We start from the raw sequence: 23,787 nt of genomic DNA on the forward strand, positions 1-23,787 counted from the left end.
GCACCATGACTTTGCATTGCTAATGATTTCTCTCACACTAGCCACTGCCCTGCACTGGAGAGGTCATATGCTTCTGTGCGCAATATTTGCATACAATAGCCCCATTTAGCCAGACCAAACAAACAGCTTCAGAATTCAGATCAAACGTTTTAATTTCTGCCCAGCTGAGGAATCTGTGTGGGGACTGCAGTCTGTCCTCTCGTCTTTATTGTGCTGTGTTCTGCAGAGGAAGTGGAGGATGTTTTGACGCAATATGAAGTAAAACATAAAGGTCTAAAACAAAGAATTGACCCATAACATCTGAAGATAAGAGGACAAGGGTTTATTATCATAATAATATGTCTCTGATTTAGTTTTTCTCCTCAGCCTTTACATCCACATTGTTGCTGCCCACCTAGTATTTAACCACTGATTCAACCTGCTCACTCTGCGGATGTAGTCACAAACCAAAACCAACTGGTTTTCTGGGTCTGACTTATCAAACTGATGAAATAACTATCGAGAGATAACAAAATAAATCCAGTCCTTTTTCATTTTCTTCTTTGATTCTTTAGAAAATGATTTGGTTGAGCTTTATTTCATCAGAAAGTCCCATTGAGATCAAGATCCATGTTACAAGAGAGACAATCACGATAAGGGTATAACAGTAGCATGAGAGCCCAGGATATCTCCACAATCCACTGTAGATTGTATAGTGGATTATACAATGTTAGTTTTCTGTTTCTAAGTGAATCCAAATAGAATTTTTATTTTTAAGCTATAGCCAAATTCCTAAATATTCATAATACTCTACTGCATCTATTAGATAGCTAACATGAGTATGGCTCCTAATAGGAATATCATTTTTTTAATTTTTTTTATTTTTGTGAGTCTAGAACACGCTTGAGGTTAATAAAAAATGTCTGGAGCTTGTCAAAGAGTGTTACCTGCTTAAGATCGGGTTTGCAATAGAGTCGATGGCATATAAGGTGATGTCACATCAACATAAAAAAGGACATTGCAGTGTTAAGTTGAAAAATAAATATGTAAAGTAAATAGCAGGGGACCTAATATTGATCCTTGTGGGACATCTTCATTAACTATCAGTGAAGTTGATTTGTACAACATATTATGATTGGCAGCATCAAATGGCTTGAACAAATCTAAGAGTGAAGCACAATGTTGCATTTTTCACCTGAGCAAGGATTTCTGATGAAATGATCAGATAACAGTCCCTGGTTGCAAATACCTGTGAACCTTTCATATACGCACAAACTGACACTTGTAATGGTGGATTCAAATAAAGCACTCACAACCGAGTGTGTGCTTGCAGGGTAACTGTCACCCCCTATTTCAATTCAGTCTGAAGGATGACATCTGGAGGCCAGTAACAGTCATTACACGATATTAATGATTGACTGCAGAAGTGACAGATCAGCAATGTATAACATTTCAAATAGGCCTCTCATGAGAGAAACAGTTCTGTAGATAGATCAAGATGGTAATAGTCATAATGTTTATCATCAGACAAGTATCATAATGTCATCAAGTCATTTTTCATACAAACATATTTTGGTATTTATTTTTTATTCCTAACGTGACAAACTACTATGAGTCATATCATGTATGTAAATACAATTTTTCCCACCACAGTTGTGTGCTGTAATTAGGATACTTCAGTACTAGTGTACGCTGTTTGTACAGCACAGTCAAGTCACGTCATGGTGCTTGAATGCAGGACCACACCCAGTCACAAACAGGTGTGTCCTGTCTCACATACAGTTCTCACGACACATTCAGGAGTCCACATATAATGTGATCATGCAGGTATGTGTGTGTGTGTGTGTGTGTGTGTGTGTGTGTGTGTAAGTGTGTAAGTGTGTGTGTGTGTGTGTCATGAGCTGCTTTGATTATAAAGCAATAAAAATATAATGCTAGCTGAACCTATTCTCTAGAAGCTCTAGGGAAGCTATAAGCTGCCTAGTGCAACAGAGCCTGATCCGTTGGCCACTCAAGCAGTTGAGCCTTGCTCAAAAGATCCTCAATGGTGATAATGTCATGACAATTCTTAAATTTATCGAGTCTTCTGGTCATAAATTAAATGTATTAAATCTTAGGCCTGTTGTTCCCAGTCTCTCACATGTGTCATCCCTTAAAAGAAAAAATACCCACACATTAACAAAAAGTAAAAGAAACTTCAAGGATGCAAACTGAGTAAATTTATTTCATGTGTAAAAAGTGACAGTGAAAATAAAAATGTGAAATAAAAGTGAATGTTTTGGTCAAAAAACCACTGTCAGCACATCTTACCATCAACAGACCATATAATTCTAAAGAAATAAATAGACTATCAGACTATTAAAAAGTCCAAAACAGGACCAAAGAGGTGAGGAACACAAGGTGCTCCACATGAACCTGTGGTACAAAATGACAATGCTGAGACTGAATGACCAAAGTTGTTGACTGAATTTTTTTCATTGTGTCAGTTTTCACATATGAAATTAATTTACTGTCTTTGCATCTTTAAAGCCTCATTTGCTTTTTTTTTTTTTTAAATCAGCGTGTAGTTGTTCTATTACCGATTATTACCGATTTGTTTTGTCTCAAGTGACCAGAGACCTGTACTACGAAGCAGGATTTGATCTTATCAAGGTAACTTCAGGTTGAACTCTGGGTTTTCAGTACTACAACGGTGGTTCACTTGTTACTAGTGTAAATCACCATGGTAACTGAACTCCTAACCTGCTCCAGCGCAGGTTAACTTCAGACGATCAGATCAAAACCTGTCAACAGCCAAACTACTGACCAATCAAATCACTGGAAAAACAGAGCCATCGTTCCTTCAGGGTCCTGACAGGGACAAAAGAGTTTACAATAAAGTGATCAATAATAACGAGCAGTAGATCAGTGGAATAGTTTTCCTGTTTTCCATTTGTCCACTCTGGTTTTAAAACACAGCTTCTAAAAAATGCACGGGAGAGTTTATTATAAATAAAAAATAAATAGCCTATGTAATAACTATTTTTAGCTTAATTTTAATTGAACAAATATTCTTTACTCCGACAGGATTCCTCACAGTGATGAATGTTTTACTCTTTTCTTCATCACTGCAGCTCAGAATAACACGAGGAGAGTCCATGACCACAACTGGAAATAAAAACTAAACCTCTGATTTCTTTGATTAGAACAATTAGCCACACACTGTTAATTATTTCCATGATTGTAAATGAACATTTCAGTCAGACTGACTCATCAGACATCAACTACTTCTCTTTCCTTCTGCTCCTCTTTTGTTTCTCTCCTCTCTGCAGCAGAAACAGTCTGACATTAACTTTAACTGTCTTCTCTGCATCACATGTTCATAACAGTTTGTTCATCATCAAACAAAAGAGCCAAAATACTCAATCTTAATGTTAATTAATGCACTTATATACAATATATTTTAGTCTGACTTTGATAGCAATTATATTTAGACATGGAAATATTTCATATATACTGTATATTTTATATAACTCCGCCTCTTTCACATGAACGCGCTCGTAAACGGATAGGTAAACCCAGGATTAACTGAGCCCGTTGATAACCTGCTTCGTAGTACAGGTTATCAGGACGGTGAATGTTAGGTTCAGTCAAGCCAGATAACTAAACGTTATCCTGGGTATATTGAACTAGCTTCGTAGTGCAGGCCTCAGATTTCCAACAGCACTTGAAAGCATTATGTTACAACAAACTGTGCTGCAGCCCCTTTAAGAACCTCCTGGGTGTGGAAAGGGGGGAGTTTTTTTGTGAGACTGTAGTCAGTTGGGTACGTCCATTTCAGCTTTGTGTTACGCTCTTGGCAAAAATGTGTAGCTAGAAGATGTGTATAATATCTCTATTAGAAAAAAAAAGATTTTCAAATATGTATTCAGCGCTTTAATAACGTGCTGTTAACGTTAGAAAACTAACAATTGACCCTAAAACCGAGGTAAAGGACAGAAGGAGGTTCTTTGAAAGTGTGACACGTTTCGGAATGGAACGTGTCCAAAGGGATTCTGGCCGCTCTTCTAATCACGACACCGCAACAAGGAAAAAGTGGAAAAGAGAGCAGGACCTGGTCTAATTCGAGTTTAAACGGCACATCAGACGAGTTCAAGGGAAGTGAGGTCCAAACTGTGCTTCTCCACTGCTTACTTCACTTCATATTTGACCAGCGGCTGCCGCAGGCTCCCACGGACCCCATGGTTTCTGCTCCTCTGAACAGATGTGTGTGTGGAAGCGCCTCAACTGAGCAGCAATGACTAGACGAGCGTAGGCTGCGTGGCTCGCTAAAACAGTCTCAGAGTTTCTATTGTCTACAACCCACCAGTCCACAAGATGGGGCATCCTCCTCTGGAGTTTAGTGACTGCTATCTGGACAGTCCGGAGTTCAGAGAGACTCTCAAGTGTTATGAAATAGAGCTGGAGAGGACAAGCAAATTTCTCAAAGAGTTGATAAAAGATGGCAACAGTGTCATCAATGCAATCAACGGTAAGCATTCACACATCTTCTTTGTGTAGTTTTGTCAGGAGTTACTGCTTGTTTTACACACTGAATGTAAATACAGTGGGGTGATGAGGGGAGAGCATCAGTGGGGCCTTTTTAGAGGGCCTACAGGATCATTGTGGGTGGGTGGGTGGTAGAGGCTCAATCAGGGAGGTGCTAGTGCTCCCCTGGGATAAGACCATAAGAGCCTCCTTTGAAAGGTTGTGGATCTGATGCAGACGTGCAGGATGACTGGTTTGTTTCCAAACAACACAACAGCTGTCTCCTTTTGCAGGTGTTGCTTGTCCACTTTTCCTGTGTGTGCGATGTTGCCTGTCATCTCTCTGCTGCTGGTTGTAGTGTGGGACCAGCCCCACTGATAGTATGGACCAGAGCCAGTGACAGCATACAGTACTGTAGATGTGTGTATTTGGGTCAGTGTGGCACCAATGAGGGGAACACTGTTTGTTTTGTATGGCCAAGATACTGTCCATTCTGCTGTCCAAATCCCCAAAGACGAGCTTTTCACCTCGAAAACAGGAACTCTCATTGTAGGTGCTGTAGTCATGCTGCAGTGGTCCTATATTCATTCCAGAAAAATAGCCAGAGGTCACGAGTGCTTTTTGTTGGGGTAAACTGCACTAACACATATTCACGAATGTCACATCTTTATCTAGTGCATGATCATCAGGACACGCTGCTCATTTACTTATGAGTTTGCAAAAAAAAACCAGAGAAAACAGAAAAAATAAAATAAAATGAAAAAAAACACATTTAAATGTGTAAATGTAAAAATGTAAAATATGAGACAAAATTTCCAAGTGAAGATCCTGAGGCAAAATGTCTACAGTATTTATCTAACATAGTGTGTATTGTAAAGCCAGACCTAGCAGAGATAATATATTGCCCTGGCCACACACTCGCTGCTGCTGTGTTGCTGAATCCTGCTGTGGATGTTGTTCATGCTGCAGACTTTCCTGCCAGAAAAAAAAGCACAGTAATAATAATCCTGGACAGCTGTTTGGTACATGAGAACTGAGTTGGATGTAAAGAACGATAAAGATTTGTATATTGTATATAGTTAAATGTAGTTGTGACTAAGGCCTTTGGAGCTCCTTTCAGATATTTTCTCTCTTTTAAATCTCTCTTTTTTTAACATTTAGGCTATTCTGTGGCAGTGCAGAAGTTTTCTCAGACCCTCAGCATGTTCCAGTTTGACTTCATCGGTGACTCCCTGACAGATGATGAGATTAACATTGGTAAGATAATGCAGACATGCTGCTAAACACACACTTCATATTCACAGACTATTAAGTTATGGTGATGAACTGACTTATAGAACTTATTCCAGTAGGCTTGTCTGTTTATGATTACTATATGGAAAATGGCCGCCTGAGAACAGTGTGGAGTTGTCAGAAATACCTTGAATTTGTTATTATAAAGTTAGACGTGTTTTACATCAGAATTAGCTGTTACAAACAGACTTCCCCACTTGACCTCAGGGAGAGCAACATTTTTGGCAGCCAAGTGGTAATTCCTCACGACTTACAAGGAATTGGGGGGGTGGAGGGGCGGTTTGGTAAAAACAGAAACTTCTGCCTTAAAGCTTATTGACAAATGTCTATAAAAAATAGTTGGAAATATTACCATCATTAACTGACTCAAGTCTACGTTAATGCATATTTGTCAGTGCTGAAACAAGTGCGTTGTGGTGCTTTTTTAATTGTTTGAAATACATTTCCTGTGTCAGACACTTAAGATAAGAATGTGCTAAGTCTTAATTCCAGTCCTCAACATCTTTATTGTATTCACCCCCAGCTGAGTCCTTCCAGGAGTTTGCTGGTCTCTTACAGGAAGTGGAGCACGACAGGATGATGCTGGTGGGTTATCAGTTTCCTCCATGCCACTCTGCATCCTATTTGAACCCTTATTACATATTTAAGCCATATGAACATCTCCTTCACTACACATTAGACCAAATGGAAGGAAATTTTTGACATGTCCTGTTACAACAGCTAAATTAACTTTGTGTTTGTTACAATACAGAAGCAACACCCTTCCTTGAATAGTAGATATTCCTTTTGTATATGTTAATTGAAATATATTATCACAAAACACATCCATGCACCTAGATACTGTGCTGTAAATGTGTATACTTGTTAAGAGGATTACTGGTAATTATTTTGCTATCAGTTCCCGTCTTGGTTTTCATGTTCCTTTTTGTTAATGGTTCCGTGTTTCCTTTGTATTTTCAAGCTGTTTTACCACTTCTGCTACTAGTATTTTGCATGCACTGTTATACTGTAATTATGCTGAATAACTCATTCTCTAGTTTACTAGTGTTGTAATTGCATTATTTTTGTTATTATATTGTTATTACATGCAAGGTTTCCTAAATGTTTCCTCTTTTTTTAAGCCTCATGTACTCGAGCTACAATCTCATCTTCTTTGTTCATCCACTACTCTTACATGTCATCAATCATGGTATCACATTAGTAGCAGTACTTCCTGTTCAGATTTTCTGGCTACAAATCTAGTTTTACAACTGGAGGTCATTTGGTATTATAATTGTGCTTGTGGGAGTGGTTATGAAAAATGCATTTTTATGCTTTAAGATGTTTATTTCCAAATCCTTTTCAACACGTTTGTGCCCCTAATATAACAAAATGTATCCATAAACAGACTGGGTTCAAGAGTATGTTCTATGCATGGCAATTGAAGTTTGTGTTTCATGTTTACCTGTCCAGGTTCAGAACGCCTCCGACCTTCTTATCAAGCCGTTGGAGAAGTTCAGAAAAGAGCAAATAGGAGTAACAAAAGTGAGTGTTTTCACTGAATCCTCTGCTTAATACTACTTAACAAGAATAGAAGTTGTTCTGTTCACCTTCAGTGGAGCACAACACTGTTATACTGTTATATGACATGCAACATACTGTTATCTTGCATGCAACATTTTCCTGAGCTATTTGCACAGACTGAACAGGATGTTATAAGCTACTTCCCTAAATCTATTTATGAATATATGTGTAAAACAGCCACCTGTTTAAGCAGAATAATATGCAAGTATCTTCATCCTCTTTTAGCACTGAATGTGTAAAGACAAGCAGTTTTGTAGTTAAGAACAGCTCATATTTAAAGTCATCAGGAAAGTTGGTGTGGTCCCACCTTGATTATTCAGCATTACACCTGGGCATCTTTCTGACTATGCTCTGGTGATCAGAATTTTTTCCCCTTCAGTGTATGAAGTAACTAGCTGCTTGTCGCAAACACAGTGCTTGTGTGAAACACAGTGTACATGAATCATGCAGGTCCTAGATGTCTTGTAAAACACATTGCTCTATAGTAAACTCATGTAAAATGTCTTTTGATTGTTCCAGGAACTACGTGTAACAAAACACTTTGTACCTTAATCACACGTTGTCAGTCATTCAGTGTTTTGGCCAATTTAACATATAATATATATATATATATATATATCTATATATATATTAATTTCAACAGAATAATGTACTGGTTAAGAAAGACAAGGTTTTCAACAGGAAAAAGGTATTATGTTGTTATTATGTTATGTTAAGTACATGTGAGTGAAAAATATCCCAAAAAGAAAAGTGTTTAAATGAAGTGAACAGCAGTGAAAGAGTAATACAAGAGCCAGACCAGTGGTTCCCAGTCTCTTTTGTCTGATGTCACCCCACAGTCCTGTCACATCAAACACCACCCATCACCTTCCTAAGGTGCTCATTTGAATTTTAAACTGGACATTATTTAACTATTTACAATTATTTTTTATTATTATTTAATTATTGTTTAAGTTTGCATTTGTAATAGTATCACATAGAGTGGTAAAAGCTAAAGGCTTCAACCATTTATCCATTACTTCATCCATTACAAAGCTGTTTTATAATTTTTCAACACTTTTAGTTGTTAATTTAAACCATTTACCCAATACTTTATGATAAATGCCTCAACTGATTCAATATTTTTTATCTAATTGTTTAGACTCAATTGCTAACCCATTTCCAGTTTCTCATGTGTTACAGCTGACTCAATAAATGCATATATATTGTTTAAACTAAATCACAGTTTCTTTTTTTCAAATTATTTGACATACTCTACATTTCCTCCAAATAACCCTGTCAACTACAAAGGTACCCCATGGGTACAAGTACCAGTGGTTTGGAAATACCAAGCTAGATCATTAACCCTGCCACACCGATATATCAGCTGATAGCCCAGATACAGTTGTGTAAAGTGAAAAGAAGTAAATACCTCCCATGCTACAAACATGCAGCAGAGTCTTTCTGTCCTTGATTTAGGAATTTTCACCAACTATTTCTGTAGCTCACTTCAAGTTGAAGGAATTCTGGTCGAAAATGTTTTGTTATACAAAAAAAAATTGTACTATAACTAAAAGTCTTGATAGCAACAGTTCTCAAGAGGAACTCTCCTATAAGCTGTATGTTTTTCAGTCTATGATATATTTAAAAAATGTTCATTTTTATTCTATGAGAATCTATTCTATTTTCCCAGTTAACATATCTGTCTTGCAGGAAAAGAGAAAGAAGTTCGAGAAAGAGAGTGAAAAATATTACTCCCAGTTAGACAAACACCTGAATCTTTCTGCCAAGAAGAAAGAGAGTCATCTCCAAGAGGTTGGGTGAAGTACAGCCAGTATTTTGCATCAATCGTGTAGTGAAATGTAGAACTGAGAACCACGGTTTGAAATTTTTTTTTTCCCACTACAGGCTGATGAACTCTTAGACAAAGAGCAAGTGAACTTCTATGAGTCATCAGTGGAGTATGTGTACCAGATCCATCAGGTGCAGGACAGGAAGAAGTTTGATGTAGTGGAGCCTGTAAGTACCGCCTGTGGTCTCCTACTCTGTCTTTGCTACGACACGCACCTGACAAGAGGACAAGGAAATAGACAGTACATAAAAAAATGCAGATAGAAAACAGAATCCCATTCAACCATTCTTTATGATAATGGTTCCTGTGTCCTGACAGCTCTTAACAGCAATCTTAAGTATGTATTTCATTCTTTGATTGGACAGGTGCTGGCATTTCTTCACAGTATTTTAACGCTCAACAACCTGACAGTGGAGATGACTCAGGACTTCATGCCTTATAAGCAGGAACTGCAGCTCAGCTTGCAGAATGTAAGTGGTGTTACTGGCAACAAATTATGCCAGTAGTAAGGTTTAATATCCTGTAATAGGAAGTCTGCAAGCTTCTAAAGTGCTGTCTTTTTTGTCTGGTTTTGCCTGCAGACAAGAAACCACTATGAGAGCACTCGTGAGGAGATGGAGGAACTGATGAAAAGAATGAAACACCCATCCCAGATCAGTAAAATGCACAATATTCTGCCAACAGAGGGTTATTTGTACTGTCAGGAGAAGTGTGAGTGTTCTACAAGTTTTACACTGAAGGTTTTTGCTTGAATTCCCTATGACCAGACACATCCTGTTTTTTTTTATTTCTCCCCACAGGGGCTTTGGGTGTGTCATGGGTCAAATATTATTGCAAGTATCACAAGGAGGGGAGACTGCTGGTCATGGTACCTTGTGAACAGAGGCCTACAACTAAACAGGTGCTGATTGAATAGAAATTTTATTATTACTACATATCCACTACATAGCCACAGACAAACATCTGTGTACCTTTAATATACAGAGCCTATTTATATCCTGGGATGCTGACTCTATAATTGTCATCTCCGTCACACATACCGACCAACTTTCTCTCTTTCCCTGCAGGGCCCAACGCAGCTGACGCTGAAGTCCTGCATCCGCCGGAAGACGGACTCCATAGACAAGCGCTTTTGCTTTGACGTGGAAACTAACGAGAGGTTAGTGCAAACAAATCTGAGGAACTGTGAGGTGAGGCAACACTAAAGCCCTGTGGGATAAACAGGTTCAGGCAGAGAGGTGAACAGGTGGTTTACAAGGACAGAGTGTGAGGGCTAAATGGACTGTAGCCCAAACAATCCCCAAGCAGCATGCACACACTGGAAACAGATGGCAGATGCCGTGATTTCAGGGGAAGGAACACAACAAGCTCATATTTATATAGGCAAGCCGTTCAGTACCAAATTAATTTTAATAGACACTTTCTGTCGTAATCAAGCAGATACTTGGAGTGTCAGCAGGGTGTTTTTAAAGGTTTAAAAGCTGCTTGAATTATGCATTAAGCACTTGAATGTGTCTGAATGTTGAGTGACTAATTTGTGCCAATGTGACCTGAACAACAAAATAATGATGATGACGGCTGTTTGATAAACTCAGGGTGGCAGTGCTGTCTAGAACATAGTGCAGAAGATAATGTTGTTGGTTCAAGATGTTTTTAGATAAGCGTTCACCCACCTGATTGTCCCTGATATGCTCCCTGTGCTAGGGCTTGACCCTGACCTATGACCTTAGAAGAAGTAAATGAACAGTCATTTCTCTTACTTACATATTATTCCCTGATCATTTGTTTGCTAAAGTCTGCACACTCTAACAGAGATCTGTGGCTCTGATTGATATCAGGGTTATGTATTTTACTGTCAAAGATGACAGAAAAGTTTTTTTATCGTGTGTTGATCATTACAGTTGGAAGAGAGAGCTTTAAACTGGTAGCACAGTTTTTTTAGTTAACAATTAATTCAGTAGCCTACAAGCTGAAAGGTTTGGCACCAGATTTTGTTGCTTCTCCAGCAGACAGATTGCAACAATAGATTTTCATCATCTCTTCATGCTTGTCTTATTTATCTCCATTTCCTACTTCCATCATCACCACATAGGATTGAGTCAGTTTCTTCAAAGACACTTGAGTCCTTCTTCTTGTGGTGTTCTTGTTATGTTATATTGAAAAATATGTGTGTGATCCATTACTTGCACAAGATTAAAAAAGTATTCACAGCAGATGTAAAATGTAGTAGTGCATCCTGTGACTGAAAAAAGAATTATTGTAATGTTTGCCTCTTTAATGACATTTTGTTTGTGTTTCCACAGAAACACACCTGTTACTTTCCAGGCTCTTTCAGAGGGGGACAGGAAGTTGTGGATGGAGGCCATGGATGGAAAAGAGCCTGTGAGTTTATTTCTCATTTCATGTAGAATTATTCTTCTATTCAGGATCATTTTTGTGAAAATGGCTTTTCCGTGAAAATACATGAGGGACTGTGTGACACACAGAACTCCCAACACGAGTTCACATGTCAGAGTCCATCTAAACCTGTTTTTTTTTTTTTTTTTTTAACTAAAATCTCCCTAAATTTTGGCAAATAGCTCAGCTAGTTATCTTTTAGGTGAGAAGCTACAATTGTTGTCAAGATCCATGTCATTTGCAGCTTCCTAATTGGGTTGCACCTAATTAAATGTGTTTTATCTTCACAAAACAAATCCGTTGAACCCTAGAGAAAGAAAATTGGAACAAATGAGAGAAAAAAATGTATTTGCTAAGTTGTGTGTTGTTTTTTAATGGTATTTTTTTTTATCATTTACAAAATCCACCATGTAAGATAAGTGACAGCTCACATTTGATAAGTGACAGCTCACATTTGACATCTGTTAGGCGCTGCAGGATTATTCCTCATCCATTACAGATGTGTGAGCGATGGTTGGAAGCTTGCTTGGTACATTAATCTATCAGTGTTTGGCTAAATGCTGGCACGTTGTTAGTCTTAACACCATTTTAAAGCAGTGCTGAATTCACAGTTGGTGTTTGAGTTTTGGCTCTTAAAATCATTTTAGCTCTTAATGGAAACCTCCTTGTAAAAAACCAAAAACCTAAAATTTTCTGTTACCATGATCTGTGTCTGCACTGAGTGGTTTTTGAGGCAATGGAATACTGAAGTGCTTTAGTAGCAAAATTTTAGACCTTGTTAATTCTGCTTTTGGTTGTAGCTCTAAACACTATTTCGCTTTCAGTTGTTCTGTCTGTGCAGTTGTTGTCAGATCTCCTTAATATCAGACAATTTGATGGTGGATGTCGCATGAATTGAGGACAAAACACATAAACCATCACTGTCAGAGGATGTGAAAACAACAGAAGGCACACTTTTCAGTGCCCTCTTCTTGTGCAACTTCCTCAGTGACTTCTGTATATTGTGAAAATTTCATAATAGCTTTTCCATCAACTTCACCCAAATATTCTCAAAGATCCTCTGCGCTGTACTACGTCCTCCTGCAAACGATCAACTCTGTGTGGTGTTCTTTTATAATAAGATAGATGTCGACTTTATTGCACCTTGAATGCCCTTTAGCCTTTGGAATAGCTGAAATATAAGGTGCTGAACTCTGTCTACCCTTCAGTGTCTCCATATGGACACTTCATATTGCCCTGTATTTAGGTCTTATAGTGCTGTATGATATCTGTAACTTTTGGATCTTTCTGAACATACTGCCTATGGTTTCATACTTCCTCACACTCTAAGATCTTATTGTCGGTCACTAGAGCGCACAACCTTGCTCTGGAAGTATGATGGTTTTAGTATTTTAGACAAAACAATGTTCCTATTATCATGCATGCTTAGAGTAGACAATAGAGCAGAAATGATTCATTGATTAGTCCATCAAGAAAAGTAATCGACAACTGTTTTGATAGATTGTTTATTATAGATAGATCAAATCATTTTCCAAGCAGAAATATTAAATATTCACTTGTTCAAGCTTCATTTCATTCCATTTGCTGCAGATGACATAACCTTAGGCTGAAGCCAATTGTAATAGTCAATTTAAGTGTTTTCTAGCAATTTATTGACAAAACAACTTATCAATTAATCAAGAAATTTATCTGCACCTTATTCAATTATGAAAATAACTGTTACTTGCAGCCCTTGCACATAGCCCTTGAGATTTTGTACAAATACAAACATCCCCAGGAGCTCTAGAAGCAAAACCATCCTGAAACCAGGCAGCCAGCTGATCCATTACAGTCCATAAGTCTGTTTTGGCAAATTTGTTGCATCTCTAAAACAACAAGTGTTAGAAGTGCATGAGCCCATGAGCCAAAATGATGACAAATGTAATCCTACACTTTCAGGTCACTTCATTTTCCACTAAAATGTTTTGACATTGTTTTCATAAAAAAAAAAAAAAATCATTCAAGACTGGACAAAAACTCTGTTTTTGACTGTGAGTATTCCTTTCTCTAAAGGTACTTTCATTATTATTGCATCCATAGATCAGATTTATCCGTCCTCAGCTACCACGTGTTTCTGACATGACAGTTCATTTGGTAGTTGTAATTTTCTTCTCAGCTCTAAATCAGTGACAGGATGTGACAGTGATACTTCACATTTCAACTGTCTGTTACAATAAACACTCATCCTGCTGAAGCTGCTCTGTAGCTGGCCCTGACCTCTGATGTTCATTAGCGCGGAGGCCAATAAGCTATTTTGGGGAAGATCCACTACATCTGACAGTGACTGACTGGTCTCTGAGTGAGTGGGATGCTCTGCGTGTGTTACTGGTGACTATGCTTGCGGTCATGTACAGATTTTAAAAGGGCTTTGCTAAATTGATCCCAAGAGTAAACCAAATTCTTTTCAATGTTTTTTGTTGTTGTTGATGCAGGAATCTTTCCTGTTTTCAACCACTTTTTTCCCTATTTTCATTATTTTTTATTTTTCTGTAAATTAAATCTGCTCAAACTGTAACTGTAAAATGGTGCTTATATTCCCTTCAGCTATCATGGAAGTTTTTTCTGTGTCCTGGAAGTTGGTTTCAGTGGAACAGTTTTGTGCTCTTGACTCGTCATCAAGTTTTTTTTTTTTTTCTTTTTTGTCTGTCATTTTCAGATCTAAGAAAGTCATGTTCATCAATTGGGCTGTGGTAGACTTTTCCACATGCTCCTCACTTTCCTTTTATATTCTTTTCATTTCAGATCTATCATTCCCCAATTCACAAGCAAGCTGAAAGTAAGTCAATCATCATTATTCTGTAGGTCTGAAGATGTGATGTTTACAAAGACAGACACAATGATGTCTTACTTTACATCCTCTGTCGCTGAAAACATCAGTTATCATGTTTTACCAATCATAAGTATTGTCTTAAAATGACTGTTTATGGTTAAATCTGCTCATTTTTTGTCTTGATTTACTCCACAGTGGAACTGAATGAAATTGGATTCAAGTTTGTGCGAAAGTGCATCAACTTTGTTGAAACAAAAGGTAAAGGGTCCTATTAAAGGTTTATCCCAGCTGCCTAGAGTTCAGTTAGTTTGCCTGCATGCCCTTAAGGGGGCGTAGTTGAGTCACAGGTTAGTCATTTTGGTGCCACTCCTGCAGACTGACGTCAGAGAAAAAATATACTTTACAGTTGTAGTTGTATGAAACAATAGTCTATTTCAGATTGTACAGAATTTTAATCATCACATATTTATCTCTTGCTTTTTCTGTTAAGGTCTTTTAAGGTTTTTTTCAAGATTGATATTTGACTATAATTTCTTCTCTCGATGTCTGCTATCACTGCTTGCTAAAACTCAATATCTCAACCCTATCTTGAACGCAGATGTAACGTTATAATTCTACAGTCACAGTATATTTCTCCACTAGCGTGATTCGTCCTACAAGAATGGAATTAATTACTCAAGACATGAGCATGTAATTTGTCTGATGATCCAAGCATGGGGCATTGTTCAGTCTCAAACTAAATAGTTAAATGAAGCGTTCATAATCCAGAAAGAACATCTGTATTTTAATTCTGGCTCACGCAGACTCTGAAGAAGCATGTGGTACATTTCCACTGCTCGGTGTCCAGATTACACTCCCCTTTCTCTTACCTCCCCCTCTCCTCTTTCCAGGAGTGACACAAGAAGGAGTGTATAGAACAGTTGGCAGCAACATCCAAGTGCAAAAGCTTTTAAATGCCTTCTTTGGTAAGGAAATAAGCCTGTGATTATGTGCTACATCCATCCATTCACTTTGTTTTCCTCAGTGGGATTCATCTACCTGAATCTACAACATAACAGGTTCTGCAGCTTTAGTTAAGCTCGGCTGTTAAGACAGACAGGGAAATATCAGCAGGTGGCTGCAGGTTAGGTTCTGCTTTAAAGTGTTTATTAACAATATTTCTATAATAAGAATGCATGAAATGACTATGCTTAGTGTGAAAGAGAATTACCACCTGACTCTGCTGCTGTGTAACTCATTTTGATTTTCAGGCCCACAACTTTAATGTTGTGATTCACTCTCATTGCATCAATTTTGACTGCAGGCAGCTGCTTGTAGAGAAAAAGTTCTGTACACCAACCAGCACCAATATAGTGAACATAGTGGAGCAATTACCAGCTATAGAGCAGCTAAAGAGTCAATGAAGACCAAAAACAGAGCTAAAAAGAGAGTGAGCATTGGCCTTAAATTCATCCCTTGGACACAAACACTACTCCAAACGAATCCTAATTCTGCTCCATATCTGCTGGATGTGTGAACAGGCAACAGGTTGTTAATAATTTTGCAATATTGACCCAAGTGGCAAAACATCACAGCCTGTGATGTTTTGCCATTTTTAAACAGGTTTAATTTAAACCAGGTTTAAATTATATTTTTTAAATATGTTAAGATCTATAGGAATTTTCCTCTATAGGAATTCACAGCAGACAAATTGACCTTTCACTGTACTAAAGCACAGATTTTAATAATAACATCAGTGACGCCTTTGTTCTGTTTAAGTGCCCCAGTAAGTCATGACAGTGTGACAATGACCTGGAATATTTTCTGCTTGTTTCTTCTGATTTGCTCTTCATAGACCCCTCACACCCAGGAGACGTCGACCTCCACAGCAGTGACTGGGACATTAAAACCATCACAAGTGCATTGAAGTTTTACTTAAGGTGTGTGTGTGTGTGTGTGTGTGTGTGTGTGTGTGTGTGTGTGAGAATAGGCACGCGTATGTACAGCTTTTCCTTTTCACAATAGTTGTAATCATCAAAGCCAAATGTCTATTCTTTACTCTATCTTTGAGATACAGTTAAATTGAATTACAATATAATATAATTATGATGAAAAAATAATTACATACATTTCGGTTGATCGTAAGTCTGAAGTAACAGATTCAGCCTTGACAGTCTAGGTGCTTTCTAGTGTAATTGTGTAACAAGTGAGTGCAGCTTTTTGTTTTTTTCATGCATGATGGGGTGAGTCATATTGCCCTGTGGTCTTGCACTTGTGTTTACGAGCATCTTTATTTATCTGCAGGAGTCTGTCTGAACCTCTGATGACCTACAATCTGCACAGGGACCTCATGTGTGCTGCAAGTAAGACATGTTTTGGAAACGATCCTGCGCTCAGACAGAGGGAAGTTGTGTCATTATGTTATATTATTTGTTAAATTAGATCCACCATTGAAATATATTACTTATGATCTGTGCTTCAAACTTGTCTTCATCTGTTACTTTGTGTGAATGAAGGTTGGGCTGTAGTTTATGAATGTGCTATGCATCTTGGGTAAATTTACTTTAACATCAATAAGTACTGCCTTGAAAAGACTTGGATACAAGGAATAGAAGAGGCATTCGTACATCAATGCTGTGCAGGTTGAGCAGGTCCTCAGGCCACTACATCACTCTGGACACTAAAGGAAATCTAAGCCTGCTGTTTGTTTTTGTCTGTTACACTACATCATTGTAAAAGAAGTCAGTGAGTTTAATAGCGTCAGGATGTTAAAGGATGCTTTAGACAACCAGTGACTTCAGTTTCCTGGAAATGCCATTCATTAACTGAATGGAGCCTGAGTTTGTTATGGAGACTTTCTTTTATTAGCCTCATGCTATTGTAGTGGATAGCTGTGCCCCGCTCCATACTGTTTTTTTAATAATAATTATTTAAAAAAACTTTTTAAATAATTATAATAATTGTATCTTTATAATTGTATTTTTTCTTTGTATCACAGAGTCAGATAATCTGGACTTTCGACTAAGTGAAATTCATTCACTTACCTACAAGCTACCAGAGAAAAATCGTGAGATGCTGGAGATGCTAATTAAACACTTGGTTAGGTGAGTGCCAGTGGACTTTGTAGTGATTCACTGTTTTTACTGATCCAGGAGGCCCAGTTGATGTGTCACTGACTGTGCCAGCAGTTTAGTTACATTTTAACCAAACTCATCCTCATCCTTGTTGACAGTGTGTGCAGTCGCAGTGACGAAAACCTCATGACTCCTTCAAACATGGCCGTTATCTTTGGACCCACGCTGATGAGAGCAAAGGAGGAGACTGTGGCGGCCATGTTGGATATCAAGTTCCAAAACATTGTTGTTGAGATTCTGATTGAGGACTACAAAAAGGTACAATTACAGAGTGGAATCATTTTGTCCCACTTAAAGGAATAGTTGATGTTTAGGAAATCATTTTTGGCATTTCAGTTTATTTCATGCTCTTTGTTTTGCATATCATTTATGTAACAAAGTTATAGGATGTATGTAACTGAAATACTAGCTACTTAACCGAAGTGCCATTACACTTTTTTTGTGATTTCAGATCTTCAGTAATATGCCAGAGGACAGCACCGCCCCGCCTATCCCTCCTCCACGGATCACCCCGAGAAAGCGGCAGCCCATCACCATTTCCAAACGGCCACCTCGTGTTTATCAAGCGCTCAGTCACGACCACTTCCAGAAAGCAGAGAGTAATTATTAGTCTTTGCTGGGCCTGATTGTCCTCATGCTCCTCATTAACCCGTCCTGTCTGTGCTGAATGTACAGAAGTTCTTCTAGACAGATCTGTAACACAACACACCTGCAGGGTCATTTCGTAGCACTGTCTGAACTACTAATAAAACAAGTGTTACATATTCCTAAACATGGAATTATGTATTTCCCTTCCAAATCAAGATCTATTAATTTTATTCTTTATTGCCTTAGCCTTAATCATTGATAGGAAGTAATGGCTCAGTGGTTTTATTACCAGATTACACTGTATTGTTATATGTGAACTTTAGTAAATTTTTCCAGCACTTTGAATATGTTTTAATCTTGCACATTGACTGAGGTTTTAAGTTACTTGTACTAAGATAGGAAGAACACATCATATTCTTTGTCTGTTCTCATTTAGTCCGTTCTAAGTAGTCACAACCTTGCATTAATTGTTCTGTCGTTTCTTTGTAACAGATGGACCGGACAACAGCTCAATAATGGACGTGGATGTCTCATTGAACCCTGTTCCCCTGCAGCGGATGAAATCTGTAAGCTGTGCTCCACTGGTTGCAAAAGAACCTCCTCCAAGACAAGCACTGATGCCCAAACCAGCAACCCGTCAGGACAGACCCTCAGACTCTAATGTTGGGAAGATGGACGACACAAGGCAAAAGGCTGATTCCTCTTCAGTGGCAAACGGGGAATCTGGAGTCTATGTGAGCAGAGTACCATCCTTTCAGAGCAGAAGACCGCCTCCGAAGGGCACATCAGCCAACAAAGAAGGTACGAGCAACCCTCTGTGTCTATGTAAATGAATATTTCTTAAATCATACTTGTTTATCTGTAAATGACTTTGCCCATGTCTACAGAAAAGAACTCTTCAAGCTTTACAGGGTTTAGACAAGTTAAGACAAAGGGGTGTATTGTTATATGAAAAGCAAAGTTGTGATGTATTGGTCAATACATCTTCATCTGCTCATTCTGCCTTTGTCAAGACATCTTGCCACCCAAAATCTTGTCCACTGATTTGTATTTGATCATCTAATTTGATTACTGAAGTAATCAGTTGTGTTGCTCTTTATGACATGGATTAAAACATGTCCAGCTGATGCATCTTTGCTTTACAAATTTTCCTCTCCAGATTATGAGTCATTATTATTTCATTTTTAAAGAAATAAAAGTTTGTTTTTATTTCTGTTTTGTTTTTAGCTTCATTTCATTTCACATAAACAGTGTTCCTAAGATTTTGGTCATCAATGGAAAATGAAAAAGAGAGATGGTATAGAGATGAGTGCTATTTGTCTTTGCTGAATTGTAAGGTTTCTTGATAAATTCCCAGACAGTATTTTATTGATGTAGACTGTATCAGTCCAATATATCACTCTATGGATTTTCAGTTATTATAACTTAATGTGCAGCATTTTCAGCTTGTTGTTTTGGTGCCACAGCTCACAAAGTGGCTGCTGTGGTTGACTCTCACTACTCTCATTAACCTTGCAGCAGCCTTCAAGCATACGGCAGATGGAGAGAGTTAGGGACTAGCTGTTGAACAGAGTAGTGAGGTTTTAGTTTAGTTCCTATACAACTCTTAGCCCCCCCATAACCTCAGATGTTGGATTTACGTAATTACACCTGCACATTCCCTAATTCCTGCACAGTCCCATGCACTGTTACATGAAGCTTCAGCATTGTTTTTATTTTTCAGGAGATTCTGATGGTCTGACCAGAACGAGGTCCACAGAGAAACCTGCCATTTGCAGACCCCCAGTCAGGCCTCCTGAGCCCCCCTCCAGATACCCCACTCCACAAAAGCCCCAAAATGCAGCCAGCAGTGAGTGCACGCCCACATCCTAGTAAGTGTTTTTCAGTGATACAAAAGTCTGAAGCCTTTTTTTTTTAAAGATACTTTTGGGTATGCAAATGCTGAAGGGGTCAAGAGGTCCAATAAATGTTCCACTGTTGAAAAGTAGAGTACCACACAAGTGTAACACCCAAAAATCAGCAGGTAACAAATAAATGTAGAAAGTGGATATAAAAAATGCAGTCGCCAAATGAATAGGTGCTGACTCCTGGATCACAAAGGATTTAAAGAAGAATCACAAATTCATGATGAATCAGATGTTTATGTTAGTTTTCCTCTTATTCTGCAGTGTTGCCTCTAAAACAAAGTTTTTTGAGAATGCCTCGAGGCAAGTTGGCAGGTACGTAATTTTCTTTGTCTTTGCTCCAGTTTGTCCTTCTCGTTAGTTCAGGAAACTTATCAGATACATTAAGTTTGTATACAATAGATGAAAGTTAGTAAAATCACAACAGAGCATATGATTAGAAAGGTGTTATAAGTTATAGCTGTGAACAAAGGAACATTTTTAATTGGTCAATAATTGTTATGATAAAAAGTGAACTACTCAACATTATATGTCTCTGTGAGCTGGAAACAAACACATCTGCTCTTTAATGATTCACTCTCATGATCCACTTTCAAGGCCTTGCTGCCCTCCCTGCACAGGCAGTGAGGCAGGCATATTAGGAATGTCTGAGTGGGAAGAGTTTGTGGGAGTTTTATGAGAGAAAGTGTAACTCTCTTTATTATAATCTCTTTTGTCTGTACAATTTACAGTAATGTGTCCAAAAAGGGGAAGGTGTGACCTCTGCTGACGTATAAAGCTCACGTGTGTCCTTCGGAAAGAAGAAGCACAGTTTGACTGTAGTGATCGTTGTCCCACAGTTGGACCTTCTATTAGCAGCACAGTTTTCTAACACTGTACAATACAGACATTATGCAAATACAGTATTCAATAGATAAATCTAGATCTGACATGTATTTGGTAGATTATTACAGGTGGTTGTGAATTCAATTTTTTAAATTTACATCATAGCTCAGTCTGACATTCCTTCAAACTCATATGCTACAGATGGATTTTATTAGACCCATCTGACACTGTGAGATGCAATGAACTTGCAAGATTGCTGTTATAACTCAGGGACGCTTTAAGACAGATCATGGGGGGGTCTGTTGGTTAAGCTGAAGCTGGACTGTAAATCGTAAATGGATTTGGCATTTTTTATTTTTATTTTCTTTTCTCTTCTAATTTAGTCCACCGACTTCTCCAGTACCATCATCAGGGACAAACGTAAAAAAAGAGGTGAGAGTTACTGTGATTTTAAATTTATTCAGTATTTTCAGGCTCTTGAGTGTGTCTTAATGAACTGTTTAATGAACTGGAATAAAATTTGCATTTTGTATTTAAACTCGTATACTTGAGACAGATTGTCTTTGGCTTGTTTCCTCAGAATTGAAGTTAAGGAGACCTAGACCACATCATGTGACCTCTACGTGTGCTGTTTGCAGCACACTAAGAGTGGGGAGTCACCACTAATGAACTCAGTTGATGCTGATGTTAAGTGAAAGACTAAAGAAATGGTTCTCAATAGAACTGAATTTAATGATAAGAATCATGTCGTCAACACAGGAGCATGAGCTTGTGAGATAACTGGCTCGGTGTTTATTATTCCAAAGTTGGGATGGAGTAAAATCTTTTTTTTCTTTCCACACCAATCAACACTTTTGTCAAATGATATTATAATATTTAGTCATTTTAAAGTTCAATGGTTTGAATGACTCTGGGCAATGGACATGTGCGAACTAACTTGGTTATGACTTATCTACATTTTAACACTTGTTTTCAGGAGTGTGAAATAGATGTCCCAAAGATCAATCAGTTTCATCATTATTAGTCTGAAAATGTGACATATTAGTCTAAATATTAACTTTTAAATGTTGTAGCCATGTAAAGCCATTGAGACAAAAACTATTGTCTGCTATTTTAGTGGATCTGCTGAAAGAAAAGCAACTGCTAAAGATTGTATTTCAGTATTTAAACAAACCAGCATAAAAAAAAAGTTTCAATAAAAAAATTTCAATTTGTTTCAAGGAACTGGATAAAATAAATTCATGTTAAGCTACATCTTACAGTGCACTAATTATGTCTGTGAAAGCTATTTCAGTTGGTCTTGAATAATTCAGTTGAGACATAACTCACCACCACAACATAAGACACTTTTTAAAAGGCATTAAAAAGTATTTGCTATAAAATGTGACTCTATTAAAGTCAGTGTAGTTTGAATTTACACTGAATTTAAAGCTTGTTAGTTCAATAGGGAATTTTAAAAAACAGATTCCCTCACTTCTTACCTCTTTTGTAGGTCAGGTTGTATAGGAGAGTCCTTGAAGTTTACCTAAATTTATTGCACCTCAAATTAAATGTTGGGTTTAAAAAAGAGGTCAAAACTGTTTGTTACAATATGTGAATATAACACTCCAGATTCTCCTGATTTTTATTATTATTTTTTATTTTGTTCTTCTTGAAATGGTAATTATGTTGGTTTTACACGTATTTTTGCATAACCCAACTTGAAGATTCTGGTTTCTTTCTGGTTTTCAAAAAGGAAAAATAAACACAATGCGTTTTTAACTTGACTCAAAAATGAGGTGTGTTTGATCTGTCAATTCTGTGTTACTCTATGGTGTTTCTGTCTTATCTCTCTTCAGTCAGTGTGCTGATGTTTGAAGTCAGTCTTATGACTTCTGTCTCACATTTATACTAAGTGAATGTTTTTGTTCTGTCTGTTTCTCTAAAACATTAATCACTCGTTAATGTGGTGTTAACAGGTCTCTAATTAAAAGTGTCACTTCACTTGTCAAAGTGTAAAGTTGCTAAAATTCAAACTTATATTTTGTACAAAGTGCAAGAGGAGTTGCAACATGTAAGAGACTTTTTGCAGGGTGTATCATCTTACTACTGCTTAATCTGAGGAACATTTAATATAATACAATAAGGTTGAAAGACTGAGGACTCCAGATAAAATGCTGTCATGTTTCTGGCTGATGACTTTACATGATATCCATGGTGAATCAGTGGAGGTAGGTCAATTAAAAGGAAAATAAAAAGCATAGAAATTTAATTAGGTTTCAGTAGCACTCTCTGTGACAGCTAGCACTGTTGTGATAAAGTAATTGGCTTCATTGTTATTCATTTGCCACATGTTTTGTATGCAGATATAAGCTGTTGTTGGCAAGGTGACGTATGTGCAGAACTGGATGCCAAGTAAGCATTATGCAAAATTAAAAAGTAATTTTCTAGATTGATGGGTGCTGCTGACTTTTTGTATATTTGTTGTATTAGTTAAAAACATGCCACCGGAGGCCTGACAGTCAACCCTGTGGAATAAAAGGTCTGCTCAGAATGAAGGGTTAACCACAATATGTTGGCTGAAAATTTTGATTGGAAACAGTGTAAAAATTTTTATGCCAGTAGCATGGTTGAAAATAATATTTAAAGATTGTTCACCTTCCCCCATGCAGTGAATTTGTTGTGGTGTTCAATACTTGAACAACTCTAATAGAGCCCTCTGACTATGACTGTGATCTTGTCCTGCCTTTGAGGAGCATAATTGGTCATGTAGCTCAATGTGGTTTGACCTTCATTCACTCTCATCCAAATATACTGTTTCAATAGGAAACACAATTTAAGAAGCAAAAGTATTCTCAAAAGTTACCTCATGAATACTGGGTGGTGTAATGGCTCCATTCAGTATACAGAGCTTCATATATTGAGCTCCATATCTTGTGAAATTACATCTCTTTGTACCTGTCCTATGACATTGTCCTTTCAATACTCAAGTAATATTTC

At 37.6% G+C, this 23,787-nt stretch overlaps 1 protein-coding gene across 3 annotated transcripts; it reads left to right on the plus strand.

Moving 5' to 3' along the window:
* The first annotated feature begins 3,817 nt into the window (after positions 1-3,817).
* ophn1 (oligophrenin 1) lies at positions 3,818-22,574 on the plus strand. 3 transcript variants are annotated; one of them, XM_022745810.1, is made up of 24 exons: positions 3,818-4,489; positions 5,647-5,742; positions 6,302-6,363; positions 7,231-7,302; positions 9,034-9,135; positions 9,229-9,339; positions 9,538-9,642; positions 9,754-9,883; positions 9,973-10,073; positions 10,240-10,331; positions 11,476-11,554; positions 14,351-14,384; positions 14,574-14,636; positions 15,269-15,343; positions 16,213-16,297; positions 16,662-16,720; positions 17,356-17,461; positions 17,590-17,749; positions 17,943-18,090; positions 18,572-18,880; positions 19,803-19,950; positions 20,248-20,298; positions 21,192-21,240; positions 21,389-22,574. In XM_022745810.1, exons 1-24 carry the CDS (start codon positions 4,336-4,338, stop codon positions 21,392-21,394), a joined length of 2,397 nt encoding a protein of 798 aa, XP_022601531.1. In that variant the 5' UTR covers positions 3,818-4,335; the 3' UTR covers positions 21,395-22,574. The 3 variants fall into 3 exon arrangements, with proteins under 3 accessions (XP_022601531.1, XP_022601532.1, XP_022601534.1); XM_022745811.1 differs by having other exon boundaries at positions 9,754-9,829; XM_022745813.1 differs by lacking the exon at positions 15,269-15,343.
* Positions 22,575-23,787: the final 1,213 nt, after the last annotated feature.

The sequence above is a fragment of the Seriola dumerili genome, unplaced genomic scaffold, assembly GCF_002260705.1.
Source record: "Seriola dumerili isolate Sdu_G_001 unplaced genomic scaffold, Sdu_1.0 BDQW01000091.1, whole genome shotgun sequence".
Lineage (NCBI taxonomy): Eukaryota > Metazoa > Chordata > Actinopteri > Carangiformes > Carangidae > Seriola > Seriola dumerili.

What these genes read in the sequence shown, in the direction of transcription:
- ophn1 (XM_022745810.1), top strand. Translation starts at nt 4,336, where the DNA reads ATGGGGCATCCTCCTCTGGAGTTTAGTGACTGCTATCTGGACAGTCCG. An exon ending in AGTTTGATGTAGTGGAGCCT is followed by an intron (nt 9,340 to 9,537) that starts GTAAGTACCGCC and finishes TTGATTGGACAG; the next exon opens with GTGCTGGCATTTCTTCACAG. An exon ending in GACGTGGAAACTAACGAGAG is followed by an intron (nt 10,332 to 11,475) that starts GTTAGTGCAAAC and finishes GTGTTTCCACAG; the next exon opens with AAACACACCTGTTACTTTCC.